Below are 21,563 nucleotides of genomic sequence, written 5' to 3'. Positions count from 1 at the left end.
ACGGGAAGCAGATCATTAGCTCCAAAACCACCACTACCCATAACAATTCGCACCATCCACTGAACCAATTTCAGACACATATTGTAATCTTCTCTTGGACTACACTTAACTTTCTAATCTGTCTATTTTATGGAGCTAAATATACAAGCGGGGACTGTAATGTATGATAAGTTTCTTCCCAGCGCTTGTTATGCAACTCCATCTCTCAGTGCCTTGGAATCTTATTGTCATATTTCTTTGAAATTCACGCTGAAACGGAACTGAAACAAAACGTGGGGGAAGTCACTAGGAGGGATTATAAACAGAAAACGTTTCTTTTTGAGAAATTGCATGTTGTGCACGAGGCTTTGAAATGAATCCATTTTAGGAGGCTGACTTGACGGTTGCTAGGTCACAGGAATTGGATTTTCAGAACTCGCTCTTGGAGTTTATTGTTTTAATATTATCACTAAAGCCTGAGTAGTCTGACAAATAATTCCTTCTCTTCGGAACTTCGATCAGGCTGTTACATTCAAACTTTCTCGTCAAATCTCCCTTTGCCGGTCACTGGGAAGAACTACCTTCTGCCGATATAATTGCATTGTTTACCCTGAGCAAATAGGAAGCCGATTTGTGCAAATCATGCAAATATGCAGAGCTGTAAGGCGTGTTTGCGGAACGGGGTGGGGGAGAGAACCCAGTGCAGATCCAGCTTTCCACAACCTCACTCTTCGCTTTCGCAATGACTCGCTTGTGATACGTTTCAGAACATAAGTGTCGAATGCACCCTGCAGACCGAGGATTAGTTTGACACTTGGGAGGATCATCAAAATGAAGCACAAGGTAAAATGGTGTTTACTTTTTTTGCAAACATGCTGGTGTTGGCTGCAGGCGTCTGCCGAGAACTAGAAGCAGTCGTTGACTGAAAGTTACAACTGCAAACGCTCGCTGAGTTACTTCAAGCGGCTCCTGTTTAACCGCTAAATGCGAATTTAACACACTAGAGCTATGTCAGATTGCCCCGCTTGGTTTTAGGAAGACGATATCCGGGTGGGATAGGTAGGTTGTTACCTAATGTTTTTAGTTCAGTCTGAAAACACTGTGTGATGTGTAACTTCACATACAGCCATGTAATCCTTTTGAAAGGAAAATCTGTTTCTTCGCAGAAGATTTGCATTAAAAAAATCTACATATGTAGTAGCGAGTGGGACTGGAAAACCATCTGTGAGGGGGTTACAGTATGCGGATTTTTCACGAGTATTCCAGTTGATGTGGTATTCTGTGTCTGCGCTGATTAGTTAAATAGCTCCTTACGTACCTGTACATTCTGTTCCATAACACTCCGTTGAGTGGACATTCAAGATATTCCAAAGCAACTTAGTTTAAGAACACAAGCAAAGGCAACGGAAGAGGGCAGGCTTGTGGTGCCTTCTGATACCACTTGAGGGCGGAATGTAAATTTCAGATTTCAAAAATTGATCGACCCACCGAACAGTCTATTCAGCTGCCGACATGCCTTTACATTTCTACTCTACACGTTTACCTGTCTGCTGGCAGGAAACTGACCAGCCCCTTTCCTGAACTCCAGCACAGCGCCCTCTCCGATAATCCATCCTATCTGTTTTGTCACCCTCTTAATATTTTGCCTGAATCATTTCCGTCGAGTTTTTATTTTGTTAGCGGCTCTTCGTTCCACTCCATAATACCCACTCTCTGAAAATCTCATCATATCCTTCACTTCTGTACGAACGGCCGTGATCTCTCTTCAAGAGAAGTCCCTAACAGCAATCACTTCTGAAGAGTTCTGCCCCCTCATTTCAGAATCAGTCTCAGCACAATTGCAGTCCTTCTGAGATCTTTTGAAATGAATTCTCCCAGGTTCCTACACTTGATCTCCTGTAATGCCAGACATTTTCTTCGAATTGCGTTCTCTCAACTGATGAAGTGAAGAGGCAGTGAAGAGTTACGACTTGTGTATTTACATGTTGTAAAAGGGGAAAGGATGCGAATTCTGTCGCCGAGGGGTGTTATTATGACGATACGCCTCACAACAGTGTCAAATACCAAATCAATCTGACAGACAAGGAAAAATATAGGGCTGGTCTGTCGTGTCGTGTTTAGGAATAAGATTGAAGGGCTCGTCGCGTTTTACTGTTGTGTCACCATATGTTGAATCGCCTTTTAGACGGGGCTCATTTGTGGGCCTAGGCGATTAGATAGTTCTGTGGTCGTCTACTAGGCCCATACACTGTCAAGTTCAATTTCCCTTCTTTCCTGAGCTAGATTATCTCTCTTTTGGTGCCAATTTAATTTATTTATATATTTGTTAAAAACATACCACGTTTTGATTTGAAAATTAGAATGCAATAAAATATTCCACTTCTAGGTTTCTTAACATAGGACCAGTAGGAACAGGAGTGGGCCATTCAGCCTCTTGAGCTTGCTTTGCCATTCAATAAGATCATGGCTATTCTGTGGCCTAACTCCATATGCGTGCCTTGGGCTCCTTGATACCTTTGCTTGAGAAAAAATGACCTAACTCAGATTTAAATTTAAAACCGAATCAACATTGACCACAGTCTGAGGAGAAGAGTTCCAAATCTTCATGATTCTTTGCATACCGAAGTGCTTTTCTTAATGGCCTAGCCCTGATTCTTAGGCTATGTCCCTGGTTCTAGAATATTCAACCAATGAAAACATGTATCCTTCTCCAATCTGTCATTTTCTTAATCTTCTGAATTCTAGAGAATAAAAGCCTAATTTGTCTAATCTGTCTTCTTAACTGTCAAAACCTCAGTATCACCCTTGTAAACCTACAATGGACCTCCTCCAGGGCCAAAACATCCTTCTTAAATTGTGCTTCCTAGATCTCAATGCATTTATAATGGTGTTCATGCTTAACAGTATGTATCCTATGTCTGGCAAATAGTCTGAGAGTAAACCATTGAAATTTTCAGAATGTGCAATTGAAATAAACTTCTGTCCATGCACTGAGGACATTACGAACAATCTCAGTCAGAGTGACTGTTCCTGGATGTTATTTTCCCTAGATAGCTCAAATACCCAAAGTCATTTAAGTAATGCACTAAGTGTTGCTGCCACCTGTGAAAATGTGTGTGGTGTGGAAAGAAAGGCTTAAATTTGGACAAAAACTATGAAATATTTATCATGGTTGTACAGCAGGAGATGGATATACAGTCTTGATGACTGGTGTCAATGAGTTGGATAAATCAGTTGAGCTCAGTTCACACTGGTGGATTTGTGTTGGCATTCAAAAATCTTGTGAATTCAGCACTTTATCCCATTCGTCTTTAGATCAGCCTGAAACCACAGGAATGGTATGCCGTAAAAATATTTTGTCTGTGTGTATATGTTGCATGAGGATATTTTGCCCACATGACAAGAATTTAACTCTGCACAGTTGTGCATGACATACAGTTGGTTGTTGTTTTACATTCATTATGAATTGACAAATAGATAAATAGTCCCTTCTTCAGTTATTTTGAGCTTTGAAAAGAAAAGCACTAGCCAAATGACTACAACTTTACATGGGCTGTATTTGCCAAACTGCTGTTGAATTTTCAAATTATATTATTAAAGGCTTTATAAACGGTTAGTTAAAGCCAAAGATAAATTGATCTAAATTATTGGCAAGGTTACAGTGTAACCTATGACATTTTGTTAGATCCAAATTAAAAAGACATGGGACCTGAAATTCCTGGAAACCTTTTCTAGTAAGGTAAGATTTCCAGTCACCAAGTCTGCCCTGACATTCTGAGCCCTCAAGGTGGAGTCATTTACATGATTGGGATAGGGTCCAGTACCATTTAAGACACTACCTTGCATCAGCATCTATAGAGGTATAAGATGTTTGGAGCAGCACCTTCTATGGGGTTGTATTAATCTGGCTGAAGATCTCTCAAACAATTCAAAATTATTATATTGGTTTTGGACCAACCGCCTTTCTAACAAATTTCCTATACTACCACAGTGATTTCACTGTGGAATGTACTTATTGGTATGTAGTGTTTAGAATGTACTGAGATTATGAAAGCTACTCTGTGAGTGCATATTTTCTCCTATCAATTGATTTACTCTGTTCAATGTTTGGAACTCATGGTATTTCTAGAGACTGATGACATCCCACCAGTTTCAGATGTTAGCACCATGTGGAAAGAAGGTTTAAAATGCATGGAGATCCAGCTGAACCAGGTCCTGCCTCCTGTCATTTACCACAAAACATCCACGCATGCACCACATCGGTGTCCTGTATCTTTCCCTCCATAGCGGCGTAACCAATGTTCACTAATTAGTCTGGCCATCTCCAAATTAGGTGAATTCATCCATGGAGACTAAAGTGTAGGTTTTTATTTGTTGAGTTATACAGACATCCTCAGCCTGTGGGACAAGTTGTGACTTGTGCAATGACACACAGGTTATTGTGAATGTAAACTGGTCATTTCCATGTATTGTAGGTCTCCCATCAATATTACTGAGTTACTCCAAGGTTTTTCTGTAGTGTAGTCTTTGATAACATTTTCACAATTGTCACAGCAGTAATGATTGGTTTTCAGGTACTGATCTTCACTACATTCTGGTCCCACCTCTGGGCCAAGTTCAGTTCCCAGCTGGTCTAGAATTGTGTCATAAAATGCCCAGAGGTTGGTTTAAAAATAATTTTTACAGGACGGCGAGAGATCAGCTGATTCCACCTTTTCTGCTGCATCTGCAATAGATGACTGCCCTTGATCCCTGAAATTCTGCCTTTCACCTGAATTTTACTTGATGTTTTTATTTGCTTGTTGGCCAGGTTTAATAATGTTTGTGATATGCTTGTCAGTTGTTTGATCATTTTAAGTCAGAACACTGAGATCTGTTAGGACCAGCAACTTAGGTTAACTGCAAATTAATGGGGACATGGATATAAATCCAATACCTACTACTTATAATCCCCTACTCCACCAAGGCTCTGCTTTATTATCCATAGCCCAGGAAAACAAGATTATTAGATACTGCTCCTGTAAGCAGTCGCTGCGGAGGTGATTGGGGCCAGCAGTGGTGTGCTGGTGATGAATAACTCTCACTGTCCCTTCGAGGAAACATCTGCCTCCTGCTGTGGGGAATTCAGAAAGTTCACATGTTACTCTCCTCAGTGGCACAATGTGCTGGCACACTAACAAACTATAACACTCAAGTATTACTTCAGTTGTTACAAACTGTTTGTTGGCTGAAGGAAGCTTTCAGTCTGGAGTACTGTTGTCATATTTGACTGCACTAACAGGTGTTTGAGTATACATGTAGTCTTTGTTACGTCCAAATAAATACTCATTACTGTGGATATGACTAACTGTTTTTATTGCCAAGACCCTTTGAGCATGCAGCCAAATTAATAACAAAAGCAGTTTCAGAAGCTGAGGAATAGGTTTTTTTTGCAATGCATTTACTCCCTTAAGGGAGCCATCTAGTGCTCAGTTAACAACTTGCAAATACCATCCCTATCAGTTGTTCTCAGTAAACAGTGGGGGTCAATGTTAAAATATGGTGTAGTATCTATACCTTCTCAGCACGGAGGCCTGGGTTGAAGACCCAACTGTTCCAGCAGTGTTTAACAGTATCTCGGAACACGTCGATTAGAATGCAATTGTCACAAACTCCCAAGAACTGAGAAGCTAGAATTTAAATTTAGCTACTTTATGCAGAGATTTGTGAATGTGCAGATTGGACTGCGTGGGGAATCAGTCTGTTGGTAACATAGGTGGACTGATGGTATGTGGTATGTGTAAATGAGTCAAGCTCTGGTTGCTGTGTTATAGGAAGGGTATTAGTAAGCTGGAAAGGATTCAGAAGATTTCTGGGAATGCAGGGTTTGAGTTACAAGGAGAGGCTGAATACGTTGAGACTCTTTTCACTAGAGCATTGGAAGTTGAGGGATAGCCTTATAGAAGTTTAAAAAAATCGTGAGTGGTATAGATAAGGGAGTGTCTTTTACCTAGGGAATTTCAAGACTCGGGGACATATTTTTAAGGTGAGAGGAAAAAGATTTTAAAATGACATCAGGGACAATCTTCTTTTACTCAGTGTGGTTCACGCGTGGAACGAACTTTAAGAGAAATTGGTGGATGCAGGTACAATTACAACATTTAAAAGACATTTAGATAAGTACATGAAAAAGAAATGTTTGGTGGTATATGAGCCAAGTGCAGGCAGGTGAGACTAGTTTGGTTTGGGATTATGGTCAACATGGACCGGTTAGACCAAAAGATTTGTTTCCATGCTGCGTGACTGCATGAGTAGTGATTGAGAAGTATTAAGCCCTAACTTGAACTGGCTCCGAGAGGTCAAAGTTGGGAGCCAGTAGAGTGACTTGGAAGCCAAAGCTTTTTTAACTCATACTTGTGAGTGCAACATCTTCTCCTGGTCCACAAGGAAACCTTTATAAAACCAAACCATTGGGTTTCACAACTCCTTACTGGACCTTCTGCTCAGAGATGTCTATTGTTATCGTGAGGCATGTTTTAGATGAAATTGCTCATTAAAATTTTATTGGAGTCTGAATTACATCAATAGACTTTTTTTTTATAATTTTATGGCTTTTACCTATGCTGCTGCAGTTCCTCAGCCTTGAAACTTTGGACTTAAAATGGCAGCCACTATGAATGCCATGCTCAATCAAGGAACAGAAAGTTCTCTCTGTTTTAACCTGGAAATACACTCAGTTCTCTGCATTTGAATGAGATGAGGGGTTAAAGTTAGGTGTTTGGTATTTGAGAACTGCCGGGTTATCCTCAGGGCTTCTGACACTCTACATTGTCTAAGTTTCTAATAACTATATGTATTATTTTGCTAAGAGGGAAATGCAAAATGGATCAGCTTCCAAATTATACTTGCTTTCATAATCTGAATTGATGGAAAATGTACCACTTTTGGGGTTGTTTGCAACTTTCCTGTTATACAGATAACAACAGAAGGAATGTACTACAGCCACATTCTCCACATAACCTCTTCATGAAAGTATCAGCCTTGCCACTTAACGGCTTTATAATACCATGTACTACTGCGGCTGGACGGTAGACTTCATTCAACCAACTTGCTGATTCATTTGGATATGATGAATATTTACAACAAAGCATAGGTTGTATTGAGATTTTTAGAGAGCCGCCTAGATTGAACACTTTTTAAAGATGGATCTGCCAGTAAAAGTTGTACTTCAAAGTATACTTGGGTGTTTTATTTGTAAGTCTGATATACAGGAAAAGATTTAGAGTTAATTACTAGAAAAGCCTTTCTGGAAATCGTGGTTGTTTTATGCACTGTCCAGCATTGAATGAATGAATGATTTATTTACTGTCACTTTCATTTTATACTGAATAATATAATAAAAATTAATGAAAAGTTTCAATAGGCACCACAATCCATTGCCGTAATCTGGTGGTATTTTGAATAGTTTAAGAATAAAAAGGATAAATGGTATAACTGAAAGAGAGCCCTGAGCCGGCTCACCAATGACACCTGTGCCACCATTCCTCTTCCGTTGCCTCATTGTAGCCTGGACCAGATCCACCAATGTAGGAGTTGGCACCATCTCTTTGCCACTGCGCCCATCTCACCAATGCCACCACCAGTGCTGATGCTGGGTCTTGTGCTGAACCCAAATTTGCCTTGCAACTTGGGGTCCCAGCTCTGCTGCTGCCTTGATGATGCCAGGAGTCCAAGCACTGGGTCTACTGCAATCAGGAGTCCCTGGCTCCACTGCCAGACCATGCCACTGCCACTGTCTCACTAAGGATTCCTCACCAGCCACCTTACTCTGAGATGTTGCCTTGCCATGCCAAGAATGTGGTCGAGAAGCTGAGAATAGTCTGGTATAGAAGAGAAGGTTTCAGGATTATTTTCTTCAAGCAAAGATATACTGAATTGGTGCAACAATATTTCTGAGATTGCTATGGTCCAGAAAGCACATTCTCTATTTTCCCAGTCCATTGGGTGTTATCTCCAGCACTGTCTCAAGCACTGTTCAAACAATTAATTAATACTTTCATAAAAAGAAAAAATTCTAGAGACATAGCAAGTTAGTCAGGCACTCAAGGCTGGAATACAATGCTGCAAGTGTATAGGTGGTTGTCGTACAACGTAATGGTTGCGTTCCTGTGTGACCTCACGCGATAAAAAAATCACTATCTATACAGCAGAAAGTTTGCATTATCCAAACACTGTCCATTGTTCATCAGTTGTGTTGCAACCAGTTCACATTAACAAAACACGTATTATAGCACAACTACCTGTACGGGCCTTCATCAGACTGATGCATTTCCATTTGTTTGAAGTGGAAATACTTTCATGTCTCAAATTTTGCTCCTGGCTTTCAGCTCAACATACCATGTACTACTGTGGCCAGACGTAGAATTTATTAAATCAACTTACTAATTTGTTTGGGTAAGATGAATATTTACAACAAAAGTATTGGTTGTATTGAGCTAGTTTTAAAGAGAAGCCTGGATTGAACACTTAAAGTGGATCTGCCAGTAAATGTTGTGTTTCAAAGCAACATCAGCATAGCCTGTTGATGATAAATTGTTTGGGATTACCTTAATATTGGGAATTGCACCTTGTCAGATCTGTCGAGGGACTGGTATAAGTTGGACAAGATATTTTTGTCTTAACTAAATGTTTGCCTTGAGGATCACATCTGTACGTCTCTGTAATATAGATCTGTTCTGAGGTAGTTATAAAGGGTGATTGCTACATTTCACTGAAAAACAATCCCTTATTGAAAATTTCAGAAGCAGACAACCTCTATTAATTGCACTTCTCTGAAATCACAGTCCAACCCTAATAGCAATGGAAAGAAATGCCAAAAAGCAGAACAGTGCAGTTAATGACCACTTGTTCTGACATTACAATATAAGTAATATAAATGGTGACATTATGTAACCATGTAAAAGTAATTACTCCAAGTGTTGAGCATCATCGTGATGAGGTCTGTGGCTGTCTAATGTCAGAGCAATCTAATCTTTGGAAACTGGTGCCAGCAAAGTAATCACATTGTGATGAGGTTCCACTTAAGAAATACTGAGCTTTACAGCCACAATTTACTTGACTGCCTTTACATTAAGTAATTACTGATCCTCCCTTTGATATTTCTGGAGATATTCCAGGTCTCAATAAGCTGCTTTAAAATGTTTTAGTTTGGTTTAATGATTCAAGAGATGATGTGTAAAGTTAGGACAGTTTGTTTTGGGAAAATGTTGGCCAAAGGGTGCACAAGAATTGGAGTGTAGGGCAGATTTTTCGATTTGGAGTCAGAAATTCCATCTGGAGATTGAGAATTTTTTTAACAGCTGCGGTTTACATCATTCTGATGAACGTCAGTCATATGCAAACCTCAAAGACAGGTAAAGATAGCGAGTTTTGAGAAGATTTGTAGCTCAGGTTGAGGTTCTGGATGAGAGTTTGCTCGCTGAGCTGGAAAGATTTTCAGCAGGTAAAGATTTTCTGCTATCACATCACTGTATGGGTCCCAGACTAGTTTGATGCCAATCCTCAGGTGTCAATGAGGAGAATCCTGTCTGAAAATAATACTGGACAGTCAAGCTTCAGTTATACACTGTTGAATAATCTTCTGTTAGAGGAGTTTGAGGACTCCTAACTATTGAAACAATGTGGCCCCATTCAGTAATGAATGTGGGTTAAGAATAGGTCTGAACTTGGGTGTGTGAAGATGGAAACTGAATGATAAGTAGAGGGAATAAAAGAAGCTGTAATGGGTTTGGGGGTGTGGTGCAGTAAATGAGGCTGCACGGGTGGGTGGAGATGGAGGCTGCAAGGAGGGTGACTATAAGATGTAGAAGCAGAAGTAGCCCATTCAGACCATTGAGTGGCAGAGCAGAGTCAATGAGATAATTGCTAATTTAATGATCCTCAACTCCACTTTCCTGCCTTTGCCCCATTACCCTGATTCCCCTACTGATTAAAAATCTGTCTGTCTCAGCCTTGAAGATACTTAAGAACCCAATGTTGGCAGCATTCAATGGTAAAGAATTCTACAGATTCATCATCCTCTGAGGGAAAAAAAGCCCTCTTCATTTCAGGGAAAGGGAGGATGTAAGGAAAATACAACCAGAAGGAAGCTGTTCGGGGATGGGGAGAGGGGGATTAAAAGGTGATCCAGAAAGAGACTGCAAAGTAAAGAGAGAGGCCACAAAAGAAAAGAGTAGTTCTAAAACTGTCAATAAAGGAAAACTCGGCTGACAGGAAACCAAAAAAGCTTTATGCCGTAGAGGTGATGAATTCCTTGCAAATTAATGTGGAATCTCTAACTTAAAGCTACATAGGCTCAGGAGCTATTTAACAGCAAAAGTGTAGTGAGTGCTTTGTAACGAACAGATGTCAGTTTTAAAATTAAATTTTAGATTGAGATCTGAGATACAGACAAAATGATGGTAACGGCCTGCTCGAAACATTTCAGCTTTATTCATACACAATGAAAACGTAACAGCCATGACTTCACCAGTCACTGGAAGGTGTATTTAGAGTAATGGAATCTTGCAGATGGAAGTGTATGCTAGTTATATTAAAACGAACTTGTCGTTAACCTTCGATTACTTCTGTCTGTTGTCTTCTTCTTGTTTAAACAACATGATATTTAGGAAATTTACACTTTTTTTTGTGTGCTGTGGCTTCAAGTTTAATAAAGAGTGACACTTATTGATTATATTGATAAAGTCTTTTGATTTTGCTTCTGGTTGAGTCCAAACAGCCGATAGGTCAGCACAAATGTGACTGCATTGCCTAATAAATGAGTTAGTGACAATGGGGGAAAAAATCTTCAAAAAAATCAAAAAAGTACTCATCGATAAAGTCGCGAGAGAATTCCTCGATGGGAGTTGGGTGTCAGAATATTTTGACTGCTGAGACTGAGTCTGACGGTGAGAAGAAACCTCGTAAAGGTTGCCACTCGTAATTATATGAACATAAGAAACAAGACGAGGAGTAGTCTATTCAGCCCTTCAAGCCTGCCTCATCATTCAACAGATGATGGTTGATCTGTCTCAGGTCTCGGTTCCCCTTTCGTGTTAGCAGCTTGTAGCCCTCAACTCCTGTTTGAAAAATCTATCTACCTCCTCTTTAAATACTTTCAGTGATCTAACCACCACAATTCTGTGCAGTAAAGAATTCCAGACATTCCATACCAATAAAGGCTAGATTTCCATCTGGCTTAACTACATGTTATCTTCAATCCCTCAATTTCTTCTAGACAATCAGGTCTGTGGTTCCCTGATTTGTCTCTTGCTGCCTTCTGGACTAACAGTACCATATTAGCTGTCCTCCAGTCGTCTGGCTCCTCTCCTGTAGCCACGGCAGAATCAACTTTTTGTAAGCATCCTTGCTTTATTTCCTTCCTTGTCTCACTTAACAACCTGTGATACATTTCACCCAACACTGGAGATATATCTACTTTTAAGCTTGCCAGACCAATCAGAACCTCCTCTTTGTCTTTGCTAATTTTAGTTGTATCGCAGGCTTTCTCCCTGAATTTTTACACTCATAGCATTCCTCTCACTAGTGAACACTGGCCCAAAGTATTAATTTACACGTCTAAACACGTGATTTTGAGCAATTTTGGAAATGACCCAAGAGGTGGAATTCTTTATGCAGCTTTCATAGATGTGTTTTGTGAAGCACTTTGCCTAAACTGTCTCACTTTGTGCAGACATCCCAATAGGCGTTTGTCACAGGACTCTGCATGGTATGTGTCAGATGAAAAGTGCAAATATCAATAGAGACATCATTTTGGTGTTTGGGTTTGTTAGGGGAGCTCCCACTATGAAAACCAATTGATAAAACATACAGTTTAATCAATCTGTAAATTGTACTATGTATACATTGTGTACGTGTTGTTGATCACAGGGATTTTATGATGTCAGTGTACGTGATGTCTATAATCACTGCACCTGCTTCATCCAGTATATCTTACACTTTGTACTAAGTTATTAAGGTTGCCAAACATTCATAGGCTGGGACCTAGTTTTCATGCTGTTTACCGCAGCAAATTTATACAGCAATACTGCCACCACCTTACCAAGGATTAGGTTTTGCATAAGCTAGGACCTGATGAGATGTTGGTTTAGGAGAACTATTTATCAAGGGTCAGGCCAGCATTCAGTCTTAGAGTCTTGGCAGTTCTACATTTGGTTTGCGCAAAAGTAGTTTGAAATCCAGCATCTTTGGCCATGTAAGAGCTCTGGATTTAATAGCATCAAGGCTGTAAATTGATAAGCAATGCAGGACATGCAGAATAAAACTTAAAGGGAGCAATATAAAAAGGGTTAAACATAACGACCAACAAAAGAGTTAAAAGAGTGAGCATTATTTTTAAAACTCATGCTGTGTAGAATTTACTAAGCAAATTACTTTCAAGCAAACTACAAGACTTACTTAAATTTTACAGCCTCAGTTTCAATACATTGCAACATTCTCATTCTCCATTGGGCCACCCAAAGTATGGAGCAATTAGGAGTTTTCATCAGATGAAAATTATCTTGATCATATGGTTGGCTAATTTCATTAACATACAGTTGAAAAATGTTTTTTTTTACTGAAGCTTACTTTATTATAAACCTATTGTTTACAATGTCTAGTGCCCAGGTATAAATTCTTTGACATTCTTTATATTTTATTATTAGTTAAACTAGAGTACTTGTTGACAAATTTTTTGTACTTGGAACCATCTTTGTAAAAAAATTTAAGATGCAGCTAGAATGTACATAATACCAGTGTAAGAAATGTCTTTTAAATTATTTCACTGGGAGATCTAAGTATTCCAACATGGAGACTCTTACACTCAAGAACATGAAGTTATACAGCAAATCAAATGAATAATGGTTTGTTTTTTCAAAAAAAATGGTTTTAAAACTTCCTGTGCAGTGTGTCATAATGGTGGGTTGCAGATGAGTTTGAAAACTAGTTGCACACCACTTTTGCAGTTTGTGACCACAACTGAACCGATAGTGTATACATGCAAACATTGGCACGTTTAATCAACTTTCTGCTAGATCCTTCATGCTGTTTATAGCTTTTCCTGATGAATAATTGATGAAATTGTCAATGATTTGTAACAAAACAGCTCAAACTAGTATAAAAGAGTAAAATAAAATTAGTAAAAAGTTGCAGGGAGAAACACAAAATGTCATGAATTTGAAGTGGCAATTTGTTTTTGTAGTTGAGAGAACTGTCACGTTTTGCTGAGAAGGCATAATTAAGTTGTTTATTTGGTAAATGCATTGTGAAAATATGCCCCAGAGCTGAGGTGCAGTCGGTGCTGAGCCAGCTGATCTCAGCAAGGGTGCTATTTAGGATATGATACTTAGGAAAGCAAGGAGAAAATAAATTTCTTAATTTAGGAGATGTGGGCATCACTGGCTAGGCCTAGTTGCACTTGAGAAGGTGTGGTGAGCTGCTTTATCCAACTGCTGAAATCCATGTTCTGTAAGTAGACCTGCAATGCTTTAGGGAGGGAATTCCAGGTTTTTGATCCAGCAGTGAAAGAAAGGTGATATATTTCTAAGTCTGGATATTGAGTGTGTCGGGGGGTGAGGGGCGGTACCTGCAGTGATCGTGTTCCCATGCATCTGCTGCTGTTGACCATCTAGATGGAAATGGTGCTGAGTTTGGAACATGCTGTCTTAAGGAGCCTTGGTGAATTTCTGCGGTGCACCTTGTAGATGGTACATGCTACTGCTATTGTGTCTTGATAGTAGATGGAGAGAACGTTTGTGGATATGGTGCCAAAAAAGTGGTCTGTTAAGCTTCTTGAATATTTCTAGAGCAACACTCATAAAATCAGAGAATCCTTATGGTGTGGAAGCAGGCCATGCAGCCAGTCGAGTCCACACTGATCCTCTGATGAACATTCCATCCAGACCCGAGCCTCTACCCTATCCCTGTAACCCTGCATTTCCCATGGCTAATCCACTAGTCTGCATATCTTCAGACAGTGGAGGAAACCCATGCGCACGAGAAGAATGTGTGGACTCCTTTAGGAAAGTTTGGAGTATGGCATCAGATTCCTGATTTGTGCCTTTGTAGAAGATCTTGGGGCTTTGGGGAGTTAGGAGATTCCTCCTAGCCTTGGACCAGCTCTTATGGCCACTGTATTTCTGGGATTAATTCAATTCAGTTTCATGTCAAAGCTAGCTGTTGATAGTTGGATATTCAGGGATGGTAATGCCATTGAATGTCAAGGGACGATGACTAGATTCTGTGTCTTTGGAGATAGTCATTGCCTAGCATTCATGCGACAAGACTGTACTTGCTACTTTTCAGCTCAAGCCTGGATATTAGAACATAGAACATAGAATTATCCAGGGCTGCCTTTATTTGTACTGCTTCAGTATCTGATGATTGCTGAATGGTGCTGAACATTGTGCAGTCACCAGTGAACATCCCCCTTCTGACCTTAAAATGGAGAGAAGGTGATTGATGAAGCAGCTGAAGATGGTTGGACCTAGGACACTAACCTGAGGAACTCCTGCATGTTAGCCCAGAGCTGAGATGACTGACATCCAATAATCACAACCTTCCTTTATGCCAGGTATGACTCCAACCAGTAGAGTGGTTTCTCCTAATCTCCCAAGGCAGCTCTTTCCTGACTCTGCCACCACATCTGCAAGGCCTATCCTGCTGGTGGGACAGTACATATCCAGGGATGGTGATGGTGATGTCTGGAACATTGTCCATAAGTTCATAAAATGTGTCAGGTCATTTTATGACTAGTCTGTGAGGCAGCTCTCCCGATTTTGACACTTGCCCCCAGATGTTAGTAAGGAGGACTTTACTGTGTGTTATTCTGTTGTGCCACTATAGTGTCAGGTGCTGAGGTCGGTGCCTGGTGGTCAGTTTTGTTTTATTTCTTTTGAGATTTGTAGCAGTTGTTATAACTCAGCAACTTCACAGGAAGATTCCAGAATTCAAAGTTCGAGCAAGTAGAACAAGGCAGGTTGAAGTCTGTGAGCAAAGGTGAGAGAAAGAAGCAACAAAAGATGTGGAACCCTTCTCGTGAGAAACATCAGCAATTATGTTGCAGTGTCATCTCAGCTACAGCAATGGCACTAACCTCAACTTTGCTCCAGGAAATGTGCTGTACCTCACCCATTTGCTGTCCATATCTATTCACTCCTCATAAAGCTGGACGTCTTTGTAAATTCCACAAAAGTCATAGTAGCTAACAATTTCAGTGATATATTCTGGCTGGCTGTCTAACTACTGAGATTACAATTCTCGATTGGGGAAAAACCCGCAGGAAATTCCTCCTCCACCCAGTGACTGAAGCTAACAGCAATTATACATCATGCAGTTCATGAGGAGAGAGTTTATTCACGCATTGCCAGGCTGGGCAGAAAATACTTCTTAAGCACCATGAAAACGGCCTTGGCTTCCACCAGATAGTCAACGAACAATTTAGACAGGAATTGTCCCTCTTCCCTCCCTTTGTTGTAAAAAGTGGTATCAACATATTTATAATTCTTGTTGCTGTCACATCTCCTCAACAACTGCTATTTTTAGTATCACCATGAAAGGAATTAATGTAAGAAAAGGACTTTTGGGCCCCATATTCTAAGGAAGTATGTACTGGCCCTGGAGCGGGTTCAAAGGCGGTTCATGAGGATGGTACCAGGAGTGGAAAGCTTAACATATGAGGAACATTTGAGGACTTGGACTATGCTCATTGGAGTTTAGAAGGATGAAGTGGGATCTGATTGAAACTTTCTGAATACTGAATGGCCCGGACAAAGTGGATATTGGGAAGATGCTTCCATTGGTAGGAGAGTCTAGAACCTGCGGGCACAGCCTTTAGAGTAAAGAGAAAACCTATTAGAACAGAGATAAGGAGAAACTGCTTCAGTCAGAGAGTGGTGAATCTCTGGAATTCACTGCCACAGAAGGCTGTGGAGGCTAGGTCATTGAGTACATTTAAGACAGGCAGAGACAGATAGGTTCTTGATTATCAAGGGGGTTACGGAGAGAAAGCATGAGAATGAGGTTAGAACATAGAACATTACAGCACAGTACAGGCCCTTCGGCCCTCGATGTTGTGCCGACCTGTCATACCAATCTGAAGCCCATCTAACCTACACTATTCCATGTATGTCCATTTGCTTATCCAGTGACGACTTAAATGTACCTAAAGTTGGCAAATCTAACGTTGCAGGCAAAGCGTTCCATTCCCTTACTACTCTCTGAGTGAAGAAACCGCCTCTGACATCTGTCCTATATCTTTAACCCCTCAATTTAAAGCTGTGCCCCCTCATGCTCGCCGTCACCATCCGAGGAAAAAGGCTCTCCCTAACCATCCAGCTAAACCCCTGATTATTTTATATGTTTCAATTAAGTCACCTCTCAATCTTCATCTCTCAAATGAAAACAGCCTCAAGTCCCTCAGCCTTTCCTCGTAAGACCTTCCCTCCATACCAGGCAACATCCTAGTAAATCTCCTCTGCACCCTTTCCAAAGCTTCCACATCCTTCTTATAATGCGGTGACCAGAACTGTACGCAATACTCCAAGTGCGGCCGCACCAGAGTTTTGTACAGCTGCAGCATAACCTCCTTGGTTCCAGAACTTGATCCCTCTATTAATAAAAGCTAAAACACTGAAAGCCTTAACAATCCTGTCAACCTGGGTGCTAACTTTCAAGGATCTGTGTACATGGACACCGAGATCTCTCTGCTCATCTACACTACCGAGAATCTTACCATTAGCCCAGTACTTTACCTTCCGGTTACTCCTACCAAATTGCATCACCTCACACTTGTCTGCATTAAACTCCATTTGCCACTTCTCAGCCCAGCTCTGCAGCTTATCTATGTCTCTCTGCAACCTACAGCATTCTTCGTCACTATCCACAACTCCACCGACCTTAATGTCGTCTGCAAATTTACTAACCCATCCTTCTACGCCCTCATCCAGGTCATTTATAAAAATGACAAACAGCAGTGGACCCAACACCAACCCTTGCGATACACCACTAGTAACTGGTCTCCAGGATGAACATTTCCCATCAACTACCACCCTCTCTGTCTTCTTTCAGCAAGCCAATTTCCGATCCAAACTGCTATATCTCCCACAACCCCATTCCTCCACATTTTGTACAATAGCCTACTGTGGGGAACCTTATCGAACGCCTTGCTGAAATCCATATACACCACATCAACCAGTTTACTCTCATCTACCTGTTTGGTCACCTTCTCAAAGAACTCAATAAGGTTTGTGAGGCACGACCCACCCTTCACAAAACCGTGCTGACTATCCTGAATCAATTTATTCTTTTCTAGATGATTATACATCCTATCCCTTGTAACCTTTTCCAACACTTTACCAACAACTGAGGTAAGGCTCACTGGTGTATAATTACCAGGGTTGTCTCTACTCCCCTTCTTGAACAGGAGAACCACATTTGTTATCCTCCAGTCGTCTGGCACTATTCCTGTAGACAATGATGAGTTAAAGATCAATGCCAAAGGCTCGGCAATCTCCTCCCTGGCTTCCCAGAGGATCGTAGGATAAATCCCATCCGACCTAGGGGACTTATCTATCTTCACCCTCTGTAGGATTCCTAATACCTCTTCCTTGTGAACCTCAATCTAGTAGCCTGTATCTCAGTATTCTCCTCAACAACATTGTCGTTTTCTAGAGTGAATACTGTTGAAAAATATTCATTTAGCGCTTCCCCTATCACCTCTGACTCCACACACAACTTACCACTACTATCCTTGATTGGGCCTAATCTTACTTTCATCATTCTTTTATTCCTTAAATACCTATAGAAAGCCTTAGGGTTTACCCTGATCCTATCCACCAACAACTTCTCTTGTCTCCTCCTGGCTCTTCTGAACTCTCTCTTGAGGTCTTTCCTGGCTACCTCATAGCCCTCAAGCGCCCTAACTGAGCCTTCATATCTCATCCTAACATAAGCCTTCTTCTTCCTCTTGACCAGAGATTCCACCTCTTCGTAAACCATGGCTCCCGTGCTCTACAGCTTCCTCCCTGCCTGACAGGTACATACTTATCTCAGACGCACAGGAGCTTTTCCTTGAATAGGCTCCACATTTCTAATGTGCCCATCCCCTGCAGTTTCCTTCCCCATCCTATGCTCCCTAAATTTTGCCTAATCTCATCATAATTGCCTTTCCCCCAGCTATAACTCTTGCCCAGTGGTATACACCTTTCCCTTTCCATCACTAAAGTAAACATAACAGAATTGTGATCACTATCACCAAAGTGCTCACCTATTTCCAAATCTAACACCTGGCCGGGCTCATTACCCAGTACCAAATCTAATGTAGCTTCGCCCCTTGTTGGCCTATCTACATACTGCGTCAGGAAGCCCTCCTGCATACACGGGACAAAAACTGACCCATCTATAGTACTCGAACTATAGTGTTCCCAGGTCAATATTTGGAAAGTTGAAATCCCCCATGACAACTACCCTATGTCTCTCACTCCTATCGAGAATCATCTTTGCTATCCTTTCCTCTACATCTCTGAACTATTCGGAGGCTTATAGAAAATTCCCAACAGGGTGACCTCTCTTTTCCTGTTTCTAACCTCGGCCTGTACTATCTCAGTTGACGAGTCCCCAAACATCCTTTCTGCAACTGTAGTACTGTCCTTGACCAACAATGCCACACCTCCCCCTCTTTTACCATCTTCTCTGTTCTTACTCAAACGTCTAAATCCCGGAACCTGCAACAACCATTCCTGTCCCTGTTCTATCCATGTCTCCGAATTGGCCACAAAATCGAAATCCCAAAGGTTGAGGAACTTATTCGGCATGATCGAATGGCAGAGCAGTCTCAGTGGACCGAATAACCTAATTTCTGTTGCTCTGTCTTAATGTCTTATGTACTCGCATTTATAGTGTCTTTCATTATCACTGGCTATAAGGCACTTAGAGGTGCCAATGAAGCACTTTTGCACTGCAGCTATTGTGAAATGTAGGCAATGTAGGAGGAAACTTGTGTACAGCAAGCTTCCAAAAACAGCAATGTGATAAAAGCCAAATGTAGTGTTTTTACAATGTCGATTGAGGGATAAATAACAGTCAGGATACATTAGGTAGTTTTCCTCATCATTAAAATAATATTTTATGGTCCACGTGAAAGGGCAGTTAGGATTTGGTTGACAGATAGCTCAGTTGGCTAGACAGCTGGTTTGTAATACAGCATGATGCCAACAGCGCAGGCTCAATTTCCTGTACAGTCTGAGGTCACTATGAAAGTCCCACCTCCTTGACCTCATCCGTCACCTGAGGCTTGGTGATTTTAAGATTAAACCACCAGCGGTCAATTCTATCAAATGAGAGAGCAGTGCTACATTCCTTTAGCACTATAGCAACGTTAAATGTCTCTTCTCAGAGATGGTATGTCTGTCAGTACAACACTCCCTCAGGAACGTCAGTTATGATTTTCATTCTTAATTCTGGAATGGAACTTCAACTGGCTCTCTCATTCAAAAGCAGCAGAACTACCAGAGCTATCTAAAAGTGACATACACTGAATAGCATTCAGAGTGGGCAAGACTACTAAACTGTAAATATCTAAAAGCACCTGCTTAATTGCAAGCTTTTTATGTGTGTGTTATCCCAAAATGTAGGACATACATGAGCCAGTTCCTTTGCTTTGAACCTCCTCTGTCTATTTTGCTTGTCTCAAAATTGTACATGCAAATCCTTCAGGAAGTACCCTGTTGGAATTAGCTTATTGTTGCATTCTTACATTATTAAATTAAAAAAAACCCTTCTTACCAGCTTGATTATTCTAAAACAACTACCATACTCAGTAAATTGATGTTGCCTTTATCTCACTATTTAAATGCATCTGTCACTGATCTCTCATACATCGCACATGTGGTTGAAAAGAATTGAATGTTTGCAGGCACTACACCACAGTAGTTTATCAACAGAGGAGTATAGCTTAAAGCTCAGAGGTCAAGGAAACCACCATTTCACACATACCCCTTTGGGGCGGCGTGGTGGCTCAGTGGTTAGCACTGCAGCCTCACAGCTCCAGGGACCAGGGTTCGATTCCAGCCTCGGGCGACTGTCTCCCTGTTGCACATTCTTCCCGTGTCTGCGTGGGTTTCCTCCGGGTACTCCGGTTTTCTCCCACAGTCCAAAGATGTGCAGGCTAGTTGGATTGGCCATGCTAAATTGCCCATAGTGTTCAGGGTGTGCGGATTATAGGTGAAGGGGTCTGGGTGGGATGCTTCAAAGGGGCGGTGTGGACTTGTTGGGCTAAATGGCCTGTTTCTACACTGTAGGGAATCTAATCTAATCTTAACAGCCACATTCATTGTTGGACTGTAGACAAAGCAATACAATGGAGGATCATCAATGCGTCAGAATATGTCATAGCTTAGCAGAAACTTAGCATTCAAATTCCAACTTCTGTGCTCAAGCTGCAATCCGATAGCTGGCTGTGATCTGTGCTGCAAACCCTATGCCCAGTCCATCACCAAGACTACAAACTAAAACAGTATCTGTCCCCATCTCAAAGTGATCACTTTCAGATTTAAAGCATTCCACATCACATTGATTTGCACGCCAAACAATCTCTCTGCAAGAACGTTGAATGTAGAACAGTACAGCACAAGAACAGGTCCTTTGGCTGCTATGTCTGTTCAACCATGATACCATTCTAAATTAATCCCATCTGCCTGTGCAAGGTCCATATCCCCCATTCCCTGTCTGTTCAAGCATCTGTCTCAATGCCTAATAAACATTGCTATCACCTCTGCTTCTGCTACCTCCCCTGGCAGCAACTCAGGAGTCCCATTGACCTTCCTTTCCTCGGTGGCATTGCAAATATTTTTCTCTTCAGATCATTATCCAATTCCCTTTTGAAAGCCTAGGTTGAATCTGTCTCCTCTGCACACTCTGAGCACATTCTAGATCCTAACTGCTCACTATGTAAAAATGTATTATTCTTCCTTTTAAAATTCACAGACAAATCCCCCTGCCACGTATACTCTCATTTTTCCCACCATCAGAATGTCCACAAATGATAAAATCTTGCCCAGGAAATTTTGAACCTCACTGAAAAGATCTTTCTTATACTTTTTAAGTATAGTAACATTTAAGTAAACTTCCTCAGGTTGAACCTGAACTGGTAATATTGCCAGTGACTATGTGATACCATCATTTTTGTCACTGACCTATGCTTCCTGCAAGAATATTTCCCCATGGGCATCATAAAGTCTCTCATGTTTTCATCCATACAGCTACGTTGATCCAATGCCAACTGCAAACAAACTTCTCCAATCTTAAGATTACAGTTCCCTGTGTAACATTTCATAATTATATCCTGTAGAATTCAGGGGTTAGATTACTTTTCTAAGCCTTTGAAAAATTTGGATGACATTTTAGTCAACTGACAGCACTGTATATAATCTGTGTATAGCCACAAGCATAATCTGTCCCACCAATCAATCTAGGCAAAGAATTTCAAGTTTATTTCTCCTGCTAATCTGTCATTCTTTTGAAACCAAAATACAGTTCTACGTGACAGGACATCAACGGTAACATAATTC

The 21,563-nt window shown here is 40.9% G+C and overlaps 1 protein-coding gene across 3 annotated transcripts in view; it reads left to right on the top strand.

The window, feature by feature from the left end:
* The first annotated feature begins 341 nt into the window (after window positions 1–341).
* Window positions 342–21,563, top strand: part of nedd9 (neural precursor cell expressed, developmentally down-regulated 9) — a 57,484-nt gene continuing 36,262 nt past the window's right edge. The window contains exon 1 of one of the 3 annotated variants that reach the window (XM_048562853.2): window positions 342–822. In XM_048562853.2, the coding sequence (XP_048418810.1) occupies window positions 811–822 (12 nt within the window). In that variant the 5' untranslated portion in view covers window positions 342–810. The remainder of the gene's footprint in view (window positions 823–21,563) is intronic. The other 2 variants (XM_048562844.2, XM_048562864.2) reach the window with 2 other exon arrangements.

The sequence above is a fragment of the Stegostoma tigrinum genome, chromosome 2 (genome assembly GCF_030684315.1).
Source record: "Stegostoma tigrinum isolate sSteTig4 chromosome 2, sSteTig4.hap1, whole genome shotgun sequence".
Classification (NCBI taxonomy): Eukaryota; Metazoa; Chordata; class Chondrichthyes; order Orectolobiformes; family Stegostomatidae; genus Stegostoma; species Stegostoma tigrinum.
This window is presented reverse-complemented; position numbering and strand designations above follow the sequence as displayed.